The sequence below is a fragment of the Rhinolophus sinicus genome, chromosome 16 (assembly GCF_057876585.1).
Source record: "Rhinolophus sinicus isolate RSI-liver-muscle chromosome 16, RSI-T2T, whole genome shotgun sequence".
Lineage (NCBI taxonomy): Eukaryota > Metazoa > Chordata > Mammalia > Chiroptera > Rhinolophidae > Rhinolophus > Rhinolophus sinicus.
Window position 1 is genome coordinate 187596198 of NC_142516.1, and position 22412 is coordinate 187618609.

The following is a 22412-nucleotide window of genomic DNA, read 5'->3' on the forward strand; positions in this document are numbered from 1 at the left end:
TGAAGCCAAACTATAACATGACCCAGATAAGAAGCAGCTGCCCTCGGAGGGACAGGACAGAAAGGCTGGGCGACGGCGTCCAGCTGAGCCTGAAAGGGCTGCTTGGCCGGGGCAGAGGGGCCAGGCCAGGTGGGGTAAGTAGTGGAGGCCCTTGGGGTGTCCTGGGCCTGGGCCTGCCGCCCTTTGCAGGGATTTACGAGGCCCAGTCTGAGCCTAACTGATTGGCTTTCTACACCCCACAGCCTCCTGCTCTCCGCAGTGGAGGAGAGCTTAGCGTTAGAAGGGAAAGCTGCTAGGGTGTCTCCCGCTCTTGAGAACCCCTGAATGGTGAAGTGGTTAGTGGTTTCAGAAAACTTCAAGGCAAGAAGACGATAGTCCTGAGAGAAAGATGGGCGGTGAGAAATTCGGGGCTCCTGGACCCTGAACTGGCTACGAGGCTAGCGCCCGAGGCCTGGGGAAGAGAGATGGAACCCCTGGTCACTGTTGTTCCCCGGACAGGACATTGGGCCCATTTCCTCATGGAGCTGAGGCTTTCTCTGAGTCCCGGCAACGGTCTAGGTTGTCAGCACAACAGCCATCGGCTGCTGACGTGAGGGAAGACTGGGGGCGGCTTGCTGTCGATTTCGATGAGGAGATGGAAGTATTTCCTTCAGAGTCCCCTGTCTTTATTTCACAGTCCATAGGGGAGCCCCAGCCCTGGCAGAAGGGGAGCTGGTGGGCAGTTGCTGCCGGCTCACTGGGCACCGGCTGCTTTCTGAAGCCGTGAAGGCCCGTGGCGGGCACGCTGCCTGGGGTCCCCCACCTGGCCGCCTGCCACCCACCTGGGAAGCTTTCAAAGAATGCGGACCTCCAGGCCCCACCCCAGACTGACAGAATTAAAATCTGGAGGGTGGGGGTCAGGCCCTCCCCAGCTCTGAGCACCGTCCTATCCCTCGGGTTATGATGGGCTGCGATTCAGGGATAAGACATGGTTTTTCTTGCAAATCTTATTCGGTAATGCTTAAAAAATGCTTTATTTCAGGCTAAATCAAAATGCCATAAACTTCTTGCCTGTAATTGCACGTATGGCTCAGGGCAAGCAACTTATCACCTTCTCTGAGCCTTAGTTTTCTTATCAAGAAAATGAAAGTAGACTGCCCCAAGCTCCCTTCTGGCTGTAAAAATAAGTGTCAAGAAGCCAAGCTGTATGTAGCCAGATGCTGTTTGGGATAATTAGCTGTTTCCTGCCCTCACTACCGTGTTTCCCCGAAAATAAGACCTAGCTGGGACAATCAGCTTTAATGTGTCTTTTGGAACAAAAACTAATGTAAGACCCGGTATTATATTATATTATATTATATTATATTATATTATATTATATTAAAGACCAGGTCTTATATAAGACCCGGTATTATATTATATTATATATTATATTATATATAATTAATATAATATAATATAATATAATATAATATTATATTATATTATATTATACTATATTATATATTATATTATATATAATTAATATATATTATGTTATATTATATTATATTACATTATAAAGACCCAGTATTATATTTATTATATTATATTATATTATATTATATTATATTATATTATACCCGATCTTATAGTAAAATAAGACCAGGTCTTATATTAATTTTTGCTCCAAAAGATGCATTAGAGCTGATTGTCCGGCTGGGTCTTATTTTCGGGGAAACACGGTACTTGGTGCCTCTTGTATCCAGTACCTTCTTCCACCTTTCAGACATCATTTTTTATACAAAGAGGAGGGTAGATGCCTCTGAGAACAAATAGTTAGCAAGGAAATGGTGTTGAAAAAACCCATAGCAGAGAAAATATTCCTAAAAACCAAGGCCTAGAGAGTGAAAATCTTTTTTTTTTTTTTTTTTAATTAGAAAGAAAACCAGTTTGGCTTTGGCTATCAGGAGGAAAGGAAGAGTAATGGTGATTAATGGTAATACTCGTATGCATTTCCCACTCCATGTCCACTTAGAACGGAAGGGGAGCGGGAAATCCTGAAAAGACAGTCTTTACCCCAAAGAGATGGGGACATTTTTGAAGTGATTGAATACCTTGAATTGGTAAGGATGAAGTTTTCCACATTACCAGAAATGGGACCTTAAGAACTAAGTTCAGTTATGATGAAATATTTAGAAGTTACATTTTTTAATATAACTTACACGTCTCCAAGGCACTCACCACGCCGTCCTCCCTGAAGCCCCCAGAACAGAGAGGCCCTGGCTCTTTCTAGCATAATTCTCATGAGGTTTCACGTTCAAGAGGTGTAGAGGAGACAGAGCCAATAGACGTGCTGCATTGAGACCGTGATTACTATTTCACTGGTGGGGAAAGCGTCAGTATGACGAGGACAGTGCCAGGGGCCTGTCTTACTGGTCCATCGTGATTCTCATCTTCCCATGTCACCATGTGGGGGTGGGGGGGAGAGAGAGAGAGAGAGAGAGAGAGAGAGAGAGAGAGAGAGAGAGAGAGAGAGAGAGAGAGAGACTTCTCCGTGTGGTAGAGTGGGACCCATGACTCAGCTTACCAGATCTCTCCGTTTTCATCATAGAAGGTGGCGTGGCCAGTGTTGTTGATGAGAGCCCGGACACACCCTTTTTTGCCGTCTTCCAGAACAATGTACTCGTATGTGAACTTCCTCTCTTTCGTGCTGAGGATGAGCATAGCCAGGTGTCCTGACGGATAACTAGAAGATGGTTAAGGCACAAGCCACCCCTTGGGGTCCCCTCAGAAAGGCAGAGCGCTGCAGAAGATGCAGGGCTTCGTAAAACCCATGCCCCACCCTGAACCACAGACTTTTTAGCCACCATCTGTGTCCATATCGTAAGGGTCCTTGTGCTCCAGTGGATACTGTATCTGGCCTGATCCATCAGGAAAGAGAATTTGGAAGATATTCTCATTGGGGTAGAGAATTAACTTTACATCACCTTGAGGCACCTGGGAAGAAAACACAAGCCTATGAAAGTGCGTGGGGTTGGCTTTCCCAAGTCAGAACATGGTGTCGTCACTAGAGTGCTTGGGACCCATCTCCTTACTCTGAATGCCCATCTGCCACACCACCCATCGCCACCCCACCCATCACTACCACCAGCTTGCTGGAGACTCTGTACAGGAAACCTCAGGGCCTCAGTTTACCTGTCTATGTGACAAGGAGGCCGAAATGGATCGCACTGTGTGTGCGCACGCATGCACAGATTTTAAACTATCATTTCAGTCACTCTAGTGGTTATGGATTGTATTCGTTTTCTAGGGCTGCCATAACAAAGTACCACAAACTGGGCAATTTAAAACTCCAGAAGTTTATTCTCTCCCAGTTGAGGCCAGCAGTCCGAAATCAAGGCGTCCGCGGGGAGGCCCCGAGAAAGAGTGTCTTCATGCCTCTCTCCCGCTTCTGGTGCAGGCGGCCGTCTGCTCCTTGCCTTGCACTGCATGACTTCCGCCTCCGCACCCATCTGCCTGTGTCTGCGTGTCTTCACGTGGCCTCTTCTTGTAAGAACGCCGGTCATTGGATTGGGCCCACCCTACTCCTGTGCGCCCTCATCTTAAGTACTGACATCCTCCAAGACCAACTTTCCACATCAGGTCACATTCTGAGGACCTAAACATGCCTTCTGGGGGGGATACAATTCAGGGTTTTTATTTCTTCTTCAATCTGTTTGAGTGAATTGTATTTTTCCAGGAAATTATTTTATGTAAATTTTCAAGTTTAGTATCAAAAATGTTTTTCATATAACATTTAAAAATACCTCTCCTGCCTTTGTAGTTGTTATGCCCTTGTCTCCATTCTCTATGTTATTAATACCGTCTCTTTTTTCCTTTGTGGATCAACCTTGCCTGAAGATTGGCCCGTTTTATTAATCTTTTCAAGGAGCCAGCTTTTGGTTTGTTTCTTCTTTCTTTTTTTCCTGTTACATCGATTTCTGTTCTCATCACTATTGTTTATACACTGCTACTTTCTGTGGGTTTCCTATTACTGCTGTTTTATTTTTCTAGTTCGTTGAGTTGGATGTTGAGCTCATTGGTTTTCATCTTTCTTCTTTCTTGATCCCTCTTCTTTAATATAAGCATTTAAAGCTATAACATTTCCCTTAAAATACTATTTTAGCTGTTTCCCATGAGTGCAGCTATTTACCTGTTATTCCATTCTAAATATTTTCCAATTTCCAGTATGATTTCTTCTTTGACACACACATTATTTACCTGTGTGTTTTTAAATTTGCCGTGTGCCAGTTGCTGTTAGTTATGTCCTTATTATTACTAATTAACATGCACTGGGGTAAGAGACATAGTCTATATGCTATCAACGCTTTAGTGTTTGCTGAGATTGTTTTGTGGCTTAGTGGGTGATGAATTATTGCAGCTGTTTTGCATGTGCTTGAAAAGGACGCACATGGTCCAGTTGTCTTTGTTTCCTATCGGTGTTAAAACCCAAGCTCCTGGGTTCTCAGGACAACTTCTCCTGCTCCCACCCCTCCCGTCCCCTTCACCCCCCCCCCCCAGCTCACCCACACTCGTTTGCACTCTCACTCCTCTGCTTTTTCATTTCTCTCTATTTCTGGTATTAATTCCCTTACTTTCTTACACATGCGGCCCTGCATTTAAAGGGATGCTTTTTAACATGCCATCTGAATTTCCCAGGTGTTTGTAGCAGGCATTTCAATTCATCTAGTATTCCACGTGACTCTGACTAGAAGCCAGACAGACCAGTGATTTTCAAAGTATTATTGTAAACAGTCAGAAGAACCCTTTGTTCAAGAAAACTTATGACGAAATGCTGAGATCTAAGACAAAGAAAGCAAGAAAGGCAGCTGTTGGAGGAGAAGCCGCTGGAGGCACAGGCTTCAACGGCCAGGAACCTGGGCGTCTGGGTGAAAACAGTACGCGAGGCGACAAGGTCCTGTGACTGTCTGTCAGCCTGGTGGGAATGGTGGTCAGGAAGGGTCCTCTGCTCAGAGATCTGGTGAGAACCTTCCCCTTGGCGGCAGGGAGAACATTTAAGATTCGCTGGTGGGTTTGGGGGCAAAAGCTCCGAGGCCGGACAAGGCAGGGAGGTGGGGAAGAACACTCAGTTCACCAGCCTGGTTGGAGCGAGAAACCAAGTAAGGTTTCATTAGTGGGTTAGGGGAGACGCCGGGGAGGTGAGAAAGCTGGAGGCCTTCTCTTAGGCTTTCAATGCTCTCACCATTCACAGTCTGTTACAACCCCCCTGCTGTCCCTTAGTTCCTCTGTCCCCAGGAATTCTGATTGGGCCCACTGCCCTCCCTTGTACCCGCAGGCCCACGAGATGGAGGGCTACTGAACATCCCGTTCCTTCTCTGGAGGCCGGAAGAGTCCCTACCTCAGTTGACAGTGTCAATTTCTGGTTCCCTTAACATTTTTGCCACAAGTGAGGCCACCCTCCTCACTTTCAGATGTTTGATTGCTTTTCTTCTTAGAGCAAACACTTTCCATTTGGCTCTGGACACACAGCAGGAGTATATTTCTCAGCCCTCTTGCTTCTAGGTGGGGCCACGTGACTCATTTTTGTTAATGGAATTTAAGCTTTGGTTTCCTCTCTCCAAGATGGTAGAGATCCATGATGAAAGACCCCCAATGCCTGAGAGCCCCCCTGTAAGAGAGCCACTCAGAGAGCGACAAGACGCAAGTCAGACATGAGTTGGCCAAGAACTCACATCTGGTTAATAAGCTCTTAGCTTTGGGAATCGTTTGTTTCAGCAGCTAATGAGGGTTGATGTGACCGATACAGGCTGTGTCCTGAGAGAGTCACTTAGGTTTTTCTGGGTCTCACTTTCTTCAGCTGTAGAGAGAGGATATTATTAGGTTGGTGCAAAAGTAATTGTGGTTTAAAAGGTTAAAAAAACAGTGGTACCTTGGTTTTCAAACGTAATCCACGAGTTCTGAAATGTTCAAAAACAGCCGACAGCTAGGCCTCAGGATCTTGCACTCAGTGGAAGCCGTGAGACATGTTCGACTTCTGAGTCCTGTTCGAAAACCGAAGCATTGACTTCCGGTTTATGGTGTGCATAAACCAAAATGTTCATCAATGGAGACGTTTGAAAACCAAGGGACTACTGGAATTGCAAAAGCCGCAATTACTTTTGCACCAATCTAATACCACATGTATCCTGTAGGACTTGCTGGGAAAAGCTACATTTACATGATATGTAGAAGTGCTTTGTAACCTGCATGGTGTGACACAAATGTTACTTTGCATTCATCTCCTGTGTTCTCCAATTTAGTTGATGATAGCATAGCATTTGCTCAGTCACTCAGTTGTCAAAATTCTTAGAGTCATTCTTTTGTCTTCTCTTTCTTTCACACTCCACTTCCAATTCAACAGGAAGCCCTTTGGATTCTCCCTTCAAAAAATATCCCAGATCAGACTGCTTTGCACCCCGTCTGCTGCCAACACTTAGTGGAGATGCCCAGCACCGCTCACCTGAATTTATGTGCTGGCGCCCAACAGTACTTGCCTTACTTCTTGCCCCCGTCAACCTATTCTCCATACTGCAGCTAGAAAGATTCTTCTAGAGCATGTGTCAGATGTTCCTCTCCTGCTCTAGACCCTCCAATGGCTTCACCTTATCCTTAGGATAAGATCCAGAGTCTTCCAATGACCCACAAAGCTTTTCTGACCTGGGCACCTGCATTCACACCCTGTTCTGCTCTCACTCACAGCTGCCCTTGAGACAGGCCTCAGGGCCTTTGCACTTGTTTGCTCCGTCAGAAGGCCCTCCTGTCAGGTGTCTACATGGCTCACTCCCTCCTTTCGTGCACGCCTGGGCCCACTGGCTCTCCCCCATTGCCCGACGTGTGTTTCAGCAGCTCCTCCCCCACCCCCACAACCCAAGGGCCCATTATGCTGCCCTGTCCCGCAGGGCACCGAGCACTCCCTGGCCCAGCACCCATCAGTGTGTTAGTATATTGGCTGTATCCTCACCCGGAATCTGAGTTCTGTGGGCACAGGGCTTTGTCCTGTTTACCTTCATATATCCAGCACCTAGAAGAGAACCTGGCCTAGTAGGTTCTCAGTATGTATTACAGAGACGTGAAGGCGTGACGTCTACCACGTCTTTCTAACTCCCTCTTTGAGCTTCAGACCTGATTTTCAACTCATGTGATGACGCGAATATTCTGAGACAAGTTTTCATTTCTGACTTCATAGTCTCCATCTTCATACGAGTACTGTGATTGATTCTTTTTAGAGCTTTATTGTTTAGAGCTTTATTGTTTAGAGCAGGTCACAGCAAATTTGAGCAGAAAGCACAGAGATTTCCTGTCCCTCCTGTCCCCACATACATGCACATCCACTATTGACATCTGCAGTGTACGTTCATGCAGTCAGGGAACCCCCACGGGCACGTCGTTACCACCCAGAGTCCTAGGGTTCACCCTGGGTGCCGTACATACTATGGGTGCGGACAAATGTATGATGACATACATTCACTTACAGTATCACTCAGAGTAGTTTCACTGCCCTAAAACTCCTCCGTGCTCCCCATACTCATCCCTCCCTGCACCACAAGCCCCTGGCAACCACTGATCCTTTTAGTGTCTCCACCGTTTTACCTTTTCCTGGATGTTATACAGTTGACCTTTGAACGACACAGGTTTGAACTGCGTAGGTCCATTTACCCGCATATACCGTAGGCAGACCCACATGCTCAAAGTCATGTTGTTCACAGGTCAAATGTATTTTTCACCTGCAGTTGTGAATCTTTGTATGTGGAGGGCCAACTTAAGTTATACTTGATTTTTGACCACGTGGTGGGTTGGCACCCCAATCAGCTGTGTTCATGCAGTATATAGTCTTTTCAGATTGGTTTCCTTAACTTAGTAATATGAATCTAAGACTCCTCCATGTTTTCTCATGGCTTGATAGCTCATCGCTTTCTAGTACAGTTTATTTATCCATTAACCATGTGGTCGATTTTTGACATAGATTTTAAATTTATTAGGAATGGGACGTGAATATTAAAATGCATACTTCCTGTACTCCCAATCCCATGCAATTGCCAAATGCACACCCTGTAGGGACAAGTGCCTCCATGAACCCCAGCAGAAGCCCGGTCAGTCTGTGGTAATCCACACACTTATATAGGGGGTGCCTCTTTATATAGGACATGTTTTTCTTGTCTGGATGCACATTGTGTATTGGTTCCGACAGCTTCCTGGTGGTGCACGGGTCTGTGTCTCACCTGAGCACAAAGACAAAACACCAATGCACTGCCACGCTTACCTTAACCTTGCTCTTCGTCCATTTTGTATCGATTTCTAATTTCTTCTCATGATGAACAACATGACAAGGTCCTTTGACTTCTTCTACCTTAGGCTCCTCGACTTGTGGAGATTGATTTTGTAAATGAAACGTGAAAGTACACGTGTCTGAAGCTTTGGGGTTGAGTAAGTCTTTGGTAGAAAAGAGAAAGAAAACTTAGATCTATTTCTGTCAAGGCACCAAACAAAGTTTAGGGGTTTGGGATATTGGCCTTGTTCCCCTAAGGAAGGAAGGCTGCCAGGAAACAGCAAGCCTTTGAAGAGAGAACGGTGGGGGTTGACTTTCTAGCTCTCACATTTTTCATTCATTCATTTAACACGTATTTACCAAAGGCCTATGATGTGCCAGCTCGGTGCTAGATGCGAGATACCACGGTGGAGACCACCCAGCCCAGACGGGGGGAGGTGAGGTGTGACACGCCAGCCACAGGCCAGTAATGTGCATGGCTGCTAATTCAGGTAATTGAAAAAATCAGCTAAAATGGGGAGTCGTTAAAAAAGGAAACATCCCTTAAACATGTTATTTTAACTTGAAACATAAATGTGTCTTCACACACCACATGAAATGTAGGGCAAGTTCTTTTCTTTGTGTGTGGATCTGATGATAATTTTTGCTCAGACCACATTCATAATTTATTACTTATAATTTCAATTTTGGCAACTTCTAAATAGTCTGGGCATAGAATTACAGTTTTAAAATTTCTCTCTATCTTCCCCAATCTTTTATGTATGTTTGGTGAACATTTAGTTTCAAGCATTGTGTTTTAAAAAAACTATTTTCTCATTGGGTCTTCTTAAAACATTCAAAGCATAATTTAAGTTCTTAAAGCATTACTTTTCTTAACAACAACAGTTTCTTTTTATCTTCTCTTTTGTCCATTTTTTTAACAATTGGATTTTGGAACTAAGGGTACCTGAGGAACAGTCTCCCCTCCAAGTGACCCTTGGTGGATGCCTGACATCCGGGAGCGGCCCTGGGAGGAGCTTCCAGCGTGAATCAGCCCTGAAGCTCTCCACCGGAAGCGGTGGCCCCGGGTCCCCTGGCAACCAGGTTAGGCGGCTGTCAGTTAAGAGAGCTTAGTTGTCCCACCATTGGGGACAGTCAGCCAAGGGAGAAACGTGGGCAGGAGGGGGTGGGGAATGCGGCCATTCCTATTAAACAAAAGTTCATCCTTCAATTGGAAGTCCTACCCTGGCTCTGTGACCGCAGAGTTCTGAAAGGTCTTAATTCCCAACAGGAACCCAAATCATGCATGCCCGCATTCATCAGTAAACACGTACTGAGTGCCAATTGTCACAGGTATGTGCAGCCAGAGGGCACAGAAATACGAGAAGTAGACAGGTGTGGCATGCTAAGTGCAATAGACATTGGTTTTGCCTTTGGTTGCTGAGCATCTGAGCCCCTGTCTTGTTTGGGGTACCCCACTGTATGAGTCTTGGGGGATGCCCGGCCCTCCCACTGTGGAAAGAAGGTGGCGGTTCCTTCTTCTTCCCGCTTCCTTGCCCCACTGAAGGACGTGAGACCTGCTCTGAGAAGGCCCCACCGTTTCTTCTTCAGACACACGAGCTTTTTACTGCCCATTGAATGTGCCAAGCGGATGAGCCCTGGGTTTGGTCTGAGAGGGCCTGGGCAGGAGTCTGGCTCGTGTTGCACAGCGGCTGGGTGATCTCTGGTAAGTCCTTTTATGCTACTTCACACGATTATGAAAGTTAATCTGGAGCGGATAGCATATGTGAAGGTACCTAGCTCACAGCAATTACTCCATAAGAGTTAGGTCAGGGGTATAGATTGGTATCGGGGGGCAGGAGCACGTCCTCAAGAGGGAACCTGTGGCTGTGTCTTGACTCAGTGAGAAAAAGCGCTGTGATCAATTACTTACGTCTGCCATTGGGGTTGTTGCCATTTCTGTTACTTGGCTCTAGTAATCGGAAAGTATTCCATATGGTGGTTTTGAGTTTCCGAATTAAGTGGCCTGATGGCTTAGGCTCTTGGCTCAAGCCTTCCATACTTAGATCCCCAAAACTGGCAACCCCCACGATTGGCGAATCTTAATACCGTGTTTCCCCCAAAATAAGACCTAGCTGGACCATCAGCTCTAATGCATCTTTTGGAGCAAAAATTAATATAAGACCCAGTCTTGTTTTAATACAAGTCTTGTTTTAATACAAGACTGGGTCTTATATAATTAATATAATATAATTAATATAATATAATAGAATACCGGGTCTTATATTAATGTTTGCTCCAAAAGACACATTAGAGCTCATGGTCTGGCTAGGTCTTATTTTCGGGGAAATACAGTAGCTGGACCTCAAATGCCTTCAGTATCTGGTAAAGGGGCTATTCTTTCCCAGGCCTTGCATTAACAGTGACTTCTTGGAGCCTGAAATCTAGGTTAGATCCCTTCCTGTGTGGTCCCACAGCACCCCCTCCCCACCACATCACTTAACCGGTCTATATGCGAATTCTCTGCTCTGTCTATTCTCACCACCCCCTCCACCTGCCCCCCCCAACCAAACAATAATCCTGCTCTGAGACCCCAGACTGTGTCCATCTTGCTCCCTATTTTATCCCTGGCAGCTAGGACCTTACTAGGACCGGTACGTGTTCAAGTGAGAGAGCAAGCATTTCTGCCTCCTTTACAGACGTGGCAGAGGTGAGAGTCAGCGAGACACACACAGGGCAGCCAGTCACAGGTGGAACATGGTGGAGCAGTCTCCTTACGTTCACGTTTCTTCATAGTCCACAGGATTATTTTCTTGAATTTTTCAAAATCTTTCTTCAACCTAAAAGGAATGTGAATTACCTTTAAAAGCGGAGACTCAGTCCATGTTTACCTGCCCTGCTACACAGTGTAGACAGTTCTAGAGGCTGCTGAGTCTTTTCCATGGTGTAAAGTTGGGCTGATGGTGCATTTGGTCCCAGCTTTCTTTCCAGCCAGTGCTCAGGAGTAAAGGGACAGCACGTGGCAGTGACTCAGCGCTTTCCTGCTGGCCTCTACCTGGCCTTCAACCTGGACACCTGCGCTAATCCCCAAACCTTTCAAAATAAATCCAACGAGGGCCATCTTGGGGGCTGGGACAGGACTGGGAGGTCCAACTGCAAGGCTGGCTCTGAGTGCAGCTCACGCCGCTTGAGTGCTCTATGGCTTGTGCGTATCCCAGCGAGGGTTTCGTTTGGAAATAACTTGGAAAGACAGCCTTGTCTGTGAACTGGACAGAAGCACTCAAAATCTCTCTGCACTGAGTAGGATAATTTCCAATAGTCTCACTCACAGTGACTTACCCTGGAAGCCACACAAAGGCACAGCTTTCAAAATAATCAAGCCCTTAACCCCCGCTTGTGTCAGTACACAAAGCATGTCATCCTGGCATTTCAATGGCTTGGACAGTTGTGTTTCCAGATGAAGGTGGTCTCCAGAGGGAGCTGTGCCAGGAGTGAGCTTCCCAGGCTTATTTAGACACGAGAAGGCCTTTGACATGGCAGGTTTGAAGTTCTCAGTTTGGATGCCTTGAAGAGAGCATGATAATTTAACCCCAAGCAATGCCAGGAAGCAAAACCCTTGCGGGAAAGGACTGAACTATTTTACCTGGCAGAGAGCTGAGGTTTACTGTTTGTACATTAGAAGCAATATTGGGACTTGAGAATGAGCTCGTCACAGCCCATTTGCACCAAATGTTATTTGTTTTGTTTGCTAGCACTGTGAATGGAATGGAAGAGTGACCTAGCCTACCGAGGAGTGGGTGGGGTGAAGCAAGAGCAGGATGCCAGATACAAACTCCAGTGAGGGCATCCAGCCACAGGCACCCCACACCCTTTTGGGAAGCTTTCTCCTGTGGTTCTTTGCCCACCTTTGCAACCTAGTGGAACCCTTACCAGCCAGCTCCTCAATGGCGGAGATTCTGGGTACACATGGCTGTCATGAACGGCACAGAGTGCGGAAATATTTCTCAAGCGTAATCAGCTTAGAATGAGCCTTGGTTACAGGCTAAGTGGGAAGGAGTGGGGGGAAATGTCACACGGGAGGCAGAATACCAACTGGGATGTTACTTGGCATTTGTTTGCACAGCTGTGTGAGTGTCTGAAAGCTTGGATGCTCTTTGTGTTTTGGATTGTGCCTTTTGCCTTCCCCTTCCCTAGAGAAGCCTCAGGTCCCTGCCCCCAGGACGCTCTGAGCCCATAGATGAAGTTTTGGCAGCCAGTCTCTCTTCCTGATTTTTGAGAAAGCCTCAACTCACCCAGGAGGTATGCAGGGCACCCCCCCCCAACACCCCCCTACCCCGCCCCCCCCAGCCTCTTCCTTGGTGCCCTTGCCAGAGATTCTGCGAAAGATCCATGGGAGAGGCCTGAAAACGCACCTTGCTTTCTAAGGTTTCTGACAGCTGGATGAATGAAAATCCAGGCTTCCATGCACCACAGGCTGGATGTACAAATGGGGTTCAGAACATTTTGTGACCTGGAGTCAGGCCACCTCGTAAGGCTTGGTGCCAGCCCTAGTTGGCAATAACCTTATCGTTCCTCAGTCCCAATAGGGGCTCTGGCTGTGACTCCCAGGTCAGCGAGGCTCATGGCTACCCCCTCCAGGGAGCATGGAGATGAATTAGCTTGGCCTAGGAGGAAGCTAGGCAACTTCTTGGGCGGATGCCCAGGACTTGCTCCCCCCTTGTCCCCTTTCTTCAAAGGCCCAGAGGGCTGAGCCTTGCTCCCCAGACTTTTGTGCAAATTCACGGTCCCTTCACGACTCTTCCTGCCCTGGCCTCCAGCCTCTTCACTGCTGCCTCTGGCCCCCTCCCGGCCTCCCTTGCGTGCAGATCTCCTCGCTCCTGAGTTTCGGCAGCCAGAGCATTCTGTCCGCCGGACCCCTCACCTTACCCTGTCCTTGTGCCTGGCTCGTGCCTCTTGGGCTCAGGGGACCTGCCGGCCCTGGCCTTGCTCTTTTCTCTGGTGGCCCAATTTCCACTTTCCCTGCTGCTGCCTCTGGCCTACCTGAACCCATTGGCCCGTACCCCCATCTCTCCGGTCACTTACAGAAGTCCTAGTTTACTTCTGGTTGCACTATCCAGACGGCCAGTCGGGGGAATGTCAGTATGCTCTTCCAGTTCATTGCGAGCAGCTATTTCTTCCATCACGGTCCTAAACATGGACTGATAGGAGCTGTGGAAAAGCTACAGAAGGGTCACAGAATAAAGGATCCAGAAAGTGAGAATGAACATTTTACTAATTAATCACTTTTCTGACTCCCAGAGGTGCCAGGTGAGATTTCAACATATTATTAAAAAACCACAACAGTAGGAAGAGTAGGGTGGTGGCAAGATTTGTTTTAAAGAATATTTCCATTTACCATCATACCCTCTACTCCCCAATTCCCTCAAGATTTATTTTTTTTTAATAGCAGCATACTAAGAAATCTCTTGAGAGCATAAAATTACCTTCTTTTCCCAAATGTGGAGCTGGCTATATAAAGTAAAAATGCTTCCATGCTTTAAGAGCGTAACAGGCTCTCTGAGTTCCAGGAATGGCTAACCGCCCAGCGGTTACTTATTTATTCAATGTGTAGCAGGGCAGTCTTCGGGAACACAGCGTAGCCTCTAGCACGTTATTGCAGGGGACAATTCTGCGTTGGAAGATTCTTCCAGGGTAATGACATTGAAAACTGCCTTTTTCGTTTTGTAAAATTGATCATTCTGTGCCAAGTCCACGATGCCAAGCAGGACTGACCCACGGTGGGTCCTCCTAAGAATTTCTCTTGCTGGAAGGTGGAAGTTGGCTTGCTGCTGAGGAAAGCCATGGGTCTGTCGTGGTGCCCTGCTCACCTACAGGTGGACGCTGCCCTTATGTTGTTCAACATCTGATCATGTATAGTACGCCATTAACGTATGAGTTTCCTATCGTAAGTAGAAGAGCAACATATCCCAAGTTACATGTGACCTGGGACAGATATGAGAATGAAGCTTGTGGGTGGCCAGTTTTCCTAAGATGTGGGGAAAGCTGGGGTGCCTCAGGCCTGGTTTGTCTGATTCCCAGCCTCTGCATGGCTCCTTTGCCCATTGCTGGTGTTAAATTAATTAAACAAGGAGGCCATTAGATGGATGTGGCTCTAGGCTGTGATGACCTACACAAGCAAACCAAAATCTAAGTCTGTCAACGTCTCAGGGTTACACCATCAAAACCTAAGGACACCCAATCCCAAACAGCCAACTAGCTTTGCGCTATGGCCAATCGATAATGTCCTTGCTTTGCTCCTGCCTTTTCTCTGTAAAGCCTCTCCCCAGATGCTGTTGGTGGAGGGCTCCTAACCACTTCTGGTTTGGTGATGGCCAATTCCAGTTGATACACGCTCAAACAAACTCTTAAAATGTGTAATATGTTTCAGTTTGTCTTTTAACACTGGAATCAGTGTTCAGGCCAGGTTGAGATCAAGGCCGGCGGTGTCCTGCCTCTGAATTTCTCAGTGTTGACAAGCCCTTCCTTGGGATGGAGCACCTTCCTATCTGCCGGGGCCAGCGATCTCGCACCTTCCTCTTTGGATTCTGTGTTTTGTTCGCCAGGAAATACAGCACCCACAGCAGTCCCCCAGACAACGGACCCACTGGGCGGCCTCGCTGAAGTTCTCCTGCCATCTAGGCTGTGCCAGTCCACTCCGTGTCGTTGGCACACGTGACATCTTACGAGGTTCATCCCATTTGCTTCCCCACTCTACAGAGTGGAACTACCCTCATCGTCATGGCAGGTGTATGGGCACCCAAGGGATCAGTTCTCCCATGCCCAGAGACTCCTCCTGGGTGAATCTCTGGTTCTTATAACCAAAAGGGTTTGCACAGCAGGCTTTGTGATGCATGGGTGTGTCACAGAAACAACACAAGTGTGTTTAGTGACCTAAAGGCAGCAAAGGAGTCGAATTGTCAGAATAACCAGTCTCAGTAGATAGCCGTCCTCCATCTCCCTCTCCCTGGTTCATACCCCTGTGGTTTCTGGTATTTCCCCAAAAGGGGCTTGAAAAGTCTTTCAGCCGCAGGTACCAGGGCATTTATTCCATTTTCCCTGTCCTGCTCTGGCCCCGCTTGTCCGCCCCTGCTGCCTACGACATCGCTTGGAGAAGGACTGCTCTGCTGAGCTGTAGAGCTGCCTGCCTGTCACGAGAATGCGAGTGTCTGGGCCGTGGGTGCTGCCTCAGTGTCCTGCTAGCCTCTGACCCTTGGGGGGCAGAGTGGTATACACAGCAGGGGGCCTGTATCCCCCCAACTCTGTGTCATACTTTGTCACCTGGGCAAAGCCCTTGAGAGCCAGGTGCTTGTGACCAGAGCTCACCTGAGAAGCCCACCTGTCACATGGAGTGCTCCCAATGTGCCGTGTTCTTCCAGAACCTCCTGTGGCAGAGGTGTCACCTCTGCCTGTGACAACAGGTCTGCCCAGTACAGCAAAACCTCAACTGACACGTGTACTGCAGGTTTCTGAATAATTCCAGTTTTGAATGAAAACAATTCCTTTAAATTTCAGCTCTCGCTGAACAAAGCTTCCCGAAATGCCCACCTGTGCCTTCCTGTCTTAGTAAACCCAAGGCGGTGAATCTAAGCTCAAGCAACCTTTTTTCCTCCCGCTGATGTGGTATTTCAGCATTTGCAAAGCAATTCTACTATTACAGTGTGTATAGAAACAAGTGTGGAAAGTGAGGAATTTAGGGCTAAGTAGGAACTGAGGCCAGAAAATTCCCCAATTGAAAAAAAAAAAGGAATACCTAGTTATTTTTCTTTTTTTGCCTTTTCTTTTGTAAGTTCAGAGAAATACACCCGCTTGACTTTGAGCTGCAGACACATGGCTTCATTCTTGTGACTGTATTAGTTCCTACATCCAGTCCCGAGAACATTTCTTCGTGGAGCTGAGAGGACGCGAACTAACCCTTCGGCCGGCACCACCATGGGTTGTAAGTCTCCGAGGTCTGACACGGAAATTAGAGCCCAGGCTGTACCAGCCGGGGAAAGAATGCAGGCAGTGAGGACAGTGCAACCGGGTAGGTGTGAGGGTTAGTCCAACATTCTGGCTCCCCATGTCATCTCTGGTTACTGTCTGCAGCTGGGGACAGACGCCAGGTGCATGTCGGGGCTGCCTCTTGCCCCTCTGAAGGGTGGCGTTAGCAGGATGGCAGAGGTGGGCAGCTGCTTCACTGCTGTTCCTCATCGAAAGTTTCTGTCTTGCTAGGCTGCCCCATTCTTGGTCCTTTGATTACTAACTGCAGGCTTTTCTTGGGGCTTTTGCTGTCGGTGCTGGTTGGGGTTTCTGGGTTGCTGTCTTTTCTAGCACCCAGTCAGGGTTATATGAGACAACAAGGAAACTGAGGAAACTGGCCGCCACATCGTTGCTGGGGTCCTGAGGTTCCCAGAACTGCCTTTTTCTGTGTCTGACAGAAGCTTCTTATGTTTGTTTGCCATATAATGTCTAGGGTTTTAAGCTGTACTAAGTGGGAAAAGTCCATCTTTCCAGACAATGGACTTCATTGTTCCACAGGGTTCCTACAAGGAATGATTTGCCTTGATATCTAGATAACATGCGTGTTTTGTTTTCAGCTTTGCCACCTTCAGAAGCAACCCTGGGGGTGTTTGCTCAGATGCCCTGCAGGGTGCCCCAAAGCCAGGGCCTGGAGTGCCAGCACGGCCTCCTTCAACCCTCTTTGAATGAACGGGTGTCATTTAAACTGATGCCTGCTACAAGGAAAGCTCACTTGGGCTGTGCTAACAGCAGAGTGAAGCTGGGAATCCCAGGGCTCAAGAGGCAGTTGCCAACTGGCCTCAGGACACCTGCCCCAACATGCAGAGCAAGGTGGTCTCGAGTAATTACCCAACTTACATTCTCGTCCAAGACCTCAGCTCCCAGCATGCTGACAGGCTCATTTAAGATACTGTCCCAAAAGGTGTCTGGAGAGACAAACGTCCGTTTCGGAAGGCGCAGCAAAAGGGAAGGCATTTGGAAAAGGAACCAAAGCAAAAAATAAAAAAGGAAATAATTGACTGCATTTACCCTGGCCCTTTTAAATAAAAATGCATACGTCATCAATAAGACTTTACATAAATTCATGAAATTACCTAATATCCGACTAGGGGATGTTCATAAAATAGGAATAAAAGGGTAAGTTTCAGTGGCTGACTTAAGAAAGTGAGTGTTTGTTCCTGGTGGCTGGTGAAGGTTCATCTGACAAAGTGACATTTCAGTGAGTCCTGAAAGAAGCAAGGGGGCAAGCAGGCCGGGAGCTGGGGAAGAGCGTCCCTGGCAGGAGGCGGGGAGGTGCAAAGGGAGGTGAGAGTGACCAGGGAGCATGGGGGATGGGAGTGACAACCTGCAAGAGGCACCGTCTGCCTGCAGAGGAGCGAGCCAGCAGCTGAAGGAGGGGGGCAGGGGGCCAGAAGGAGGGGTAGGGCTGGCTCTCGAGGACCTTGCAAGCTGTGGAAAGGACTTTAGGTTTTATTCTGAGAGATATTTATTCTGAATGTGACTTTCTCGCAGACATCCTGAGAAATATTCCTATCACCTGCCAGTTTTGTCAAAAATTGCCTATTTCCAGAATTGCATATGGCTCATAATTGCTAATTAAAGTGGAAGAGCTGAATCCCCAAGCCAGTGAGCTAAAAATAGTCTATGGGAGCTAGTGAATGCCTTTGAAAGCCCTGATCCTGCCCCCGCCCCCACCATACTGCAGGACAGACCACAGAGCATAAGCCCTAAATGACTATCTACTAGCATGAGCCTGGTTCATTGCAGGGCTTCTGTTCGGTGGAGTGATGTATGCGAGTTAGGATTCTGCCACCACAAGGCCCCTTGTCCTCCGCACCCCCCCCCCCACAGGATCCAACTAACCCCTTCTTAAGAAAAATGTAATAAGCCCTTAAGGCGCCATGTGTAGGGGCTCCAATCATCCCCTACCAAGGTGCCCTCTGATGAGCTCTCTGGAGGGGCCCAGGCGTCCCAGTCAAGTCCTGCTGCCCACTGGACCCTCTTTCAATGTGGACCCCTGTACCAGGGTAGGGAGATGGACGTGTGGTCCCGTCCCAGGTCACGCTGTCTTGCACCAGAGACCCTCTCTCTGTTTCCTGTTCTGTCTCCCTTCTCCAGGTTCTAGGGCTGTGTGCCCAGCATGTCCCTGGGTTCTCTCTGGACTTGGTACAGGCTGGACCACCGAGGCACCCAGCCACCCGGGGACCATCCCCAGGCCTGGAGCCTGTGGGGAGCAGGGGTGTTTGGATATATTCTGTGGGATTCTCACCCTTCTCCTCCTCTTGTAGTTCAGTGGTAATATGCTCTGAAAAAGGACAGGAAAAATGATCAGTGGACTTGGTATGGTGAACTCGGCTAGACCTTTGGGTCCCTGCGGGAATCGATTTAAAATCACCTCCTAAATGTCTGGGGAGACCTGGGTGGAGATCACGTGTTCGGGGATAAGAAGCATCCGTGATCTTTAGCACTCTGAGGCCTACAGTCTGTCGCTCAGCCAGTACTGATTCCTCTCCCTTTGTTCATATTTCATCCCACCCACTGGAGTTTCAGTTCTGAGAGGGGGTGATGGGTTGGCCCAGTGCACCGCAGGTGTACGGCAAGTGGCATGGAGTGAACGGAGTGTGGATGCCCACTCCCTTCCCGCCTAACTCCACTGATCAATGTTGTTTCCTCCCCTTTCAAAATCCAATTTTAATTGCAATTTAAAAGCACTCTACCCTTTGGCTTTTCTTAGAGCCTTGAGGTTGACACCAAGCCATAGAAATAATGCCTCAGCCTCTGGCCGGCCTTACTTAAGGCTGCCTTGCCTAAAATGGCCCAGAGAGGGCTCTCTTTGGTCGGGACAAGCTAATTCTGTGCTTATTACCTTCTCATGGATGGATGTGGAACATCTGCAAGTCGTTTAACATCACCATAAAATTATAGAATTAAAACGGTACCTTCTAAGTCCAAATTTAAGGTGGGTAGTATCGATGCTGAGCTCGCTTTCTCTGCTTTTGATTTTTCTTTTAAAGGTGCTGTTGAAAAACAGAAGAGGGTAGCCATTCATGGTTTCAACGTCACACTTCTGGTGGGTTCCTACGGGACATTTAGGGTCTGAGGTTCTTTCTTGGTACCCAAGGCCAATCAACAGAGGGGAAAAACGGGCTGGAGGGCACTGCTGGCGTGTATGGGACGTTCCCTCTGCCCCGCCTCTTCCCTAGGACTCAATGAATCGGTGGTCGGGAAATGGAGCCCCTCTCTGGCCCTCTCCTCTGGTCACCATGGGGCCAGTTGGGGTGCTCACGATAGATAGGATAACTGGGGGCAAAGGGCACCTTAGAGATACTCTTCCTTCTGCAGGAGGAATGGTTGTAGAAACACAGCAAAGTGGCTCAAGGCCATGTAGACACCTAGTGGGGAGTGCCTGTCACGGTAGGAAGTGTGCTGCTCCCCAAAGCTGCATGACGGGGGCTGGCGGGTTACAGCCACTGAGATGCACAACGGGAGGCTACTGTCTTTTTTGAGAACGTGTGTAAGTTCTGGTCGACCCGACCCGTATTGTACGTCTTCTGGAACGTTGTAGTCCCTACTCCTTTTGGCCTCCCTCATCCCCACCTCTCCCTCTTCCAACTCCCAAATACATGTGTGCACATGGGTGCGTACACACACACTCACACGCACGCACCACCTCCCATGCTTACTAGCAGAGAGAAGCAGGCCCATGATGAAAAATCACAGGCCAGCTGCCCCCCAGGCTCACGGGAGCCTCAGGATTGGACCGGGGCTGCCGGACCAGAAACCTCCACAGACTGGGGAGCCTGCTGCTTCTTCCACCAAGACGGCCCTCTGCATACAAGGAACTCGCAGGCTTTTCAGGAAACTCATTCCACTGTGGAGTGGGGCTGACTGTTAGGAATAAGTTCTTTTTCTTAACGTATCTCCCCGAAGCTAGTCCTAGGCTAGCCCTTCCATGCAGATGGAGAGGTCAGGTCTGGTTTTGTGTGGCAGGTCATCAGATATTCGAAGGCAGTTAGCCTATCTCAGAGTCACGTGTCTTCCAGACTTAACATCCTTTTTGCTTCCATAGTTCTTTGTGTGACGTAGTCCCCAGGTCTGCCTGCCACCCTCCTCTCCTCCAAGCCCCAGCCAGCCTGCCTCTAGCCCTCATCAAGTGTGGTAGCTCTCAGACTGACCCGCTGGGTCAGGGCTGGTCCTCCAGTGCAGGCTAGGGGAGCACTAACCCCCTTTGTAGCATCTTGGGATTATATGTGGTTACATTAACTTTGCTGGCAGTCACCGCCGCCATGCCACTGACGTACGGAGCTCGTGGTGGAGTAAAGCGTGCCACCTAGCAGAGCCTGTCCGCAATGTGCTTCTCCGGGCCTAGGAGCAGCCTCGAATGGAAATTACCGTCCTGTTTTATCCAGCTAGTCTGGTCCCGTGTTTCTGCCTGTCAAGCTCTTTTAGAATCTGATTACATTCTTCCCGCCACCCAGCTTTAGGTCATCTACAAATACAACTTTCCTGCTATATCTCTATCCACGTTTATGATGAAATGTTGTGCTGCATGGAGCCCTGTGGCTCCCCGCCCGAAACTGGGTTGGCTCTGAACTTGAAGCAGTATCTCTGGGTGGTCATTCACCAGTTACGACTCCATCATCTTACATGAGCATCCACCTGACACATCTCTTATCCACAGGAACGTCAGGAAGGCTTTGAAAATGAAACACGTGGTGGCATTTGGGCCAGCTGCGTCACCACCATTCCCAGATCTAATAACTTTGCCAAAAGTGACCTAAAAGCCAGTATTACTTGTTTATTCTTCTTGATTTTAGGCTGGTGTCTTGTGGTCATGTTACTCTCGATGTTTGCCCCAGATTGGATGCAGATTCATTCCCTCCATTTCCCCTAATTCCTTAAAAACCATAAACACAACTAAGCTATTCTCTCTCTGTATCCTGGGGTGTATTTTCTCTAGGTCAGGACACAACAGTGTCTTCCGATCTTCTCACCAATGTTTGCTTTCTGCTATTTCTTGCCTAATTTTGTTGCACATTTGTCAATCTGAAGATCATCTTCCCTCACGGTGAAATGAAAATCACACAGCCATCGAAGGACATGCATTTCTCAGAATCATTCCTCCACTAAATCCCGTGAATCATTCTTGCACTAAACAGTGGGCTGTCTGTCTTGACCTTTTTGCTCCAATCATATTTTAAAACAGTCCCTTCTTTAGTCGCTGCCTGCAGTATTATTGTTGCTGTTACTACTGCTACTACTGCGTTTTGGTAAGAATACGTGTGTCCTGGGCTTCAGGTCTGCTGACACTGTAGTTAGAGTTCAACCATTTTCCTGCATTTCTCGTAGGCAACACTCGCATCTTTTTAACCTCTGCATGTGATATTTCAAAATCCGAGTCCCCTGAGGGAACTACTTTGGGGAGCTTTCCAACCCTCTTCTCCATCTGGCCAGGTGCCTTGGAGTAAATTACTCCACTGATAGCAGCCCCCTCTTCCCGTTTATCCTCACCCACATTTCTATCCATACAGTGTCTCTAGGGGCACATTTTTCTCCACATTGTCCCCTTTCTCCCAAGACTGCTTTTTGGAAGTAGGACTCACCCTCTCCTCACCATATCTGCTCTTGAATCACACGAAGATTCAACAATTGCACAAGTGTTTAAAAATATTTGTAGGGCTCCCAGCGTGCCACACCCCGAGTCTTGAGGATTTCTAGGAGATGGACACCTGCTGTGTGCTAGGACTTCTGGATACTCGCTGTGTGACCCGGCTGCGTGCGGAAAGGGGGCACGTGGGCCCTAAACAGTCTTCCTGCAGCCGTCCAGAGCGCTTCCTCACACGGGTCACAGGCATTTCTGGTGCCTGTAGCATCCCTTCCATGCCACACCTGCCACTCTCTGTAGTAACAGGTTTCAAGGCTTTCTCTGGATGTTTTCCCTTCACATGCGGTTCAAAGTGTAGTTTGTTGAGAAGTCTAATATGCCATGTAAAATGCCGTTTCTGACCCACTGGGGTTCAACGACCCCATGATAAAGAAGGAACTTCCTCCTAACTTGAGCTTTGGTGGTTCTCCAAGGCGCCGTGCCTGAGCATCCTCTGGGGATCTTGTTAAAAATGCAGGCAGGGGT

The 22412-nt window shown here is 48.1% G+C and overlaps 1 protein-coding gene across 1 annotated transcript in view; it reads right to left on the reverse strand.

Moving 5' to 3' along the window:
* Positions 1-22412, reverse strand: part of ERICH6B (glutamate rich 6B) — a 40201-nt gene that overhangs the window by 7015 nt on the left and 10774 nt on the right. The window contains exons 4-9 of the mRNA XM_088793447.1: positions 17141-17208; positions 13328-13464; positions 11024-11085; positions 8261-8430; positions 2873-2958; positions 2549-2707 (exon numbers count right to left, since the gene is read on the reverse strand). Coding sequence (XP_088649573.1) covers positions 2549-2707; positions 2873-2958; positions 8261-8430; positions 11024-11085; positions 13328-13464; positions 17141-17208 — 682 coding nt within the window. The remainder of the gene's footprint in view (positions 1-2548; positions 2708-2872; positions 2959-8260; positions 8431-11023; positions 11086-13327; positions 13465-17140; positions 17209-22412) is intronic.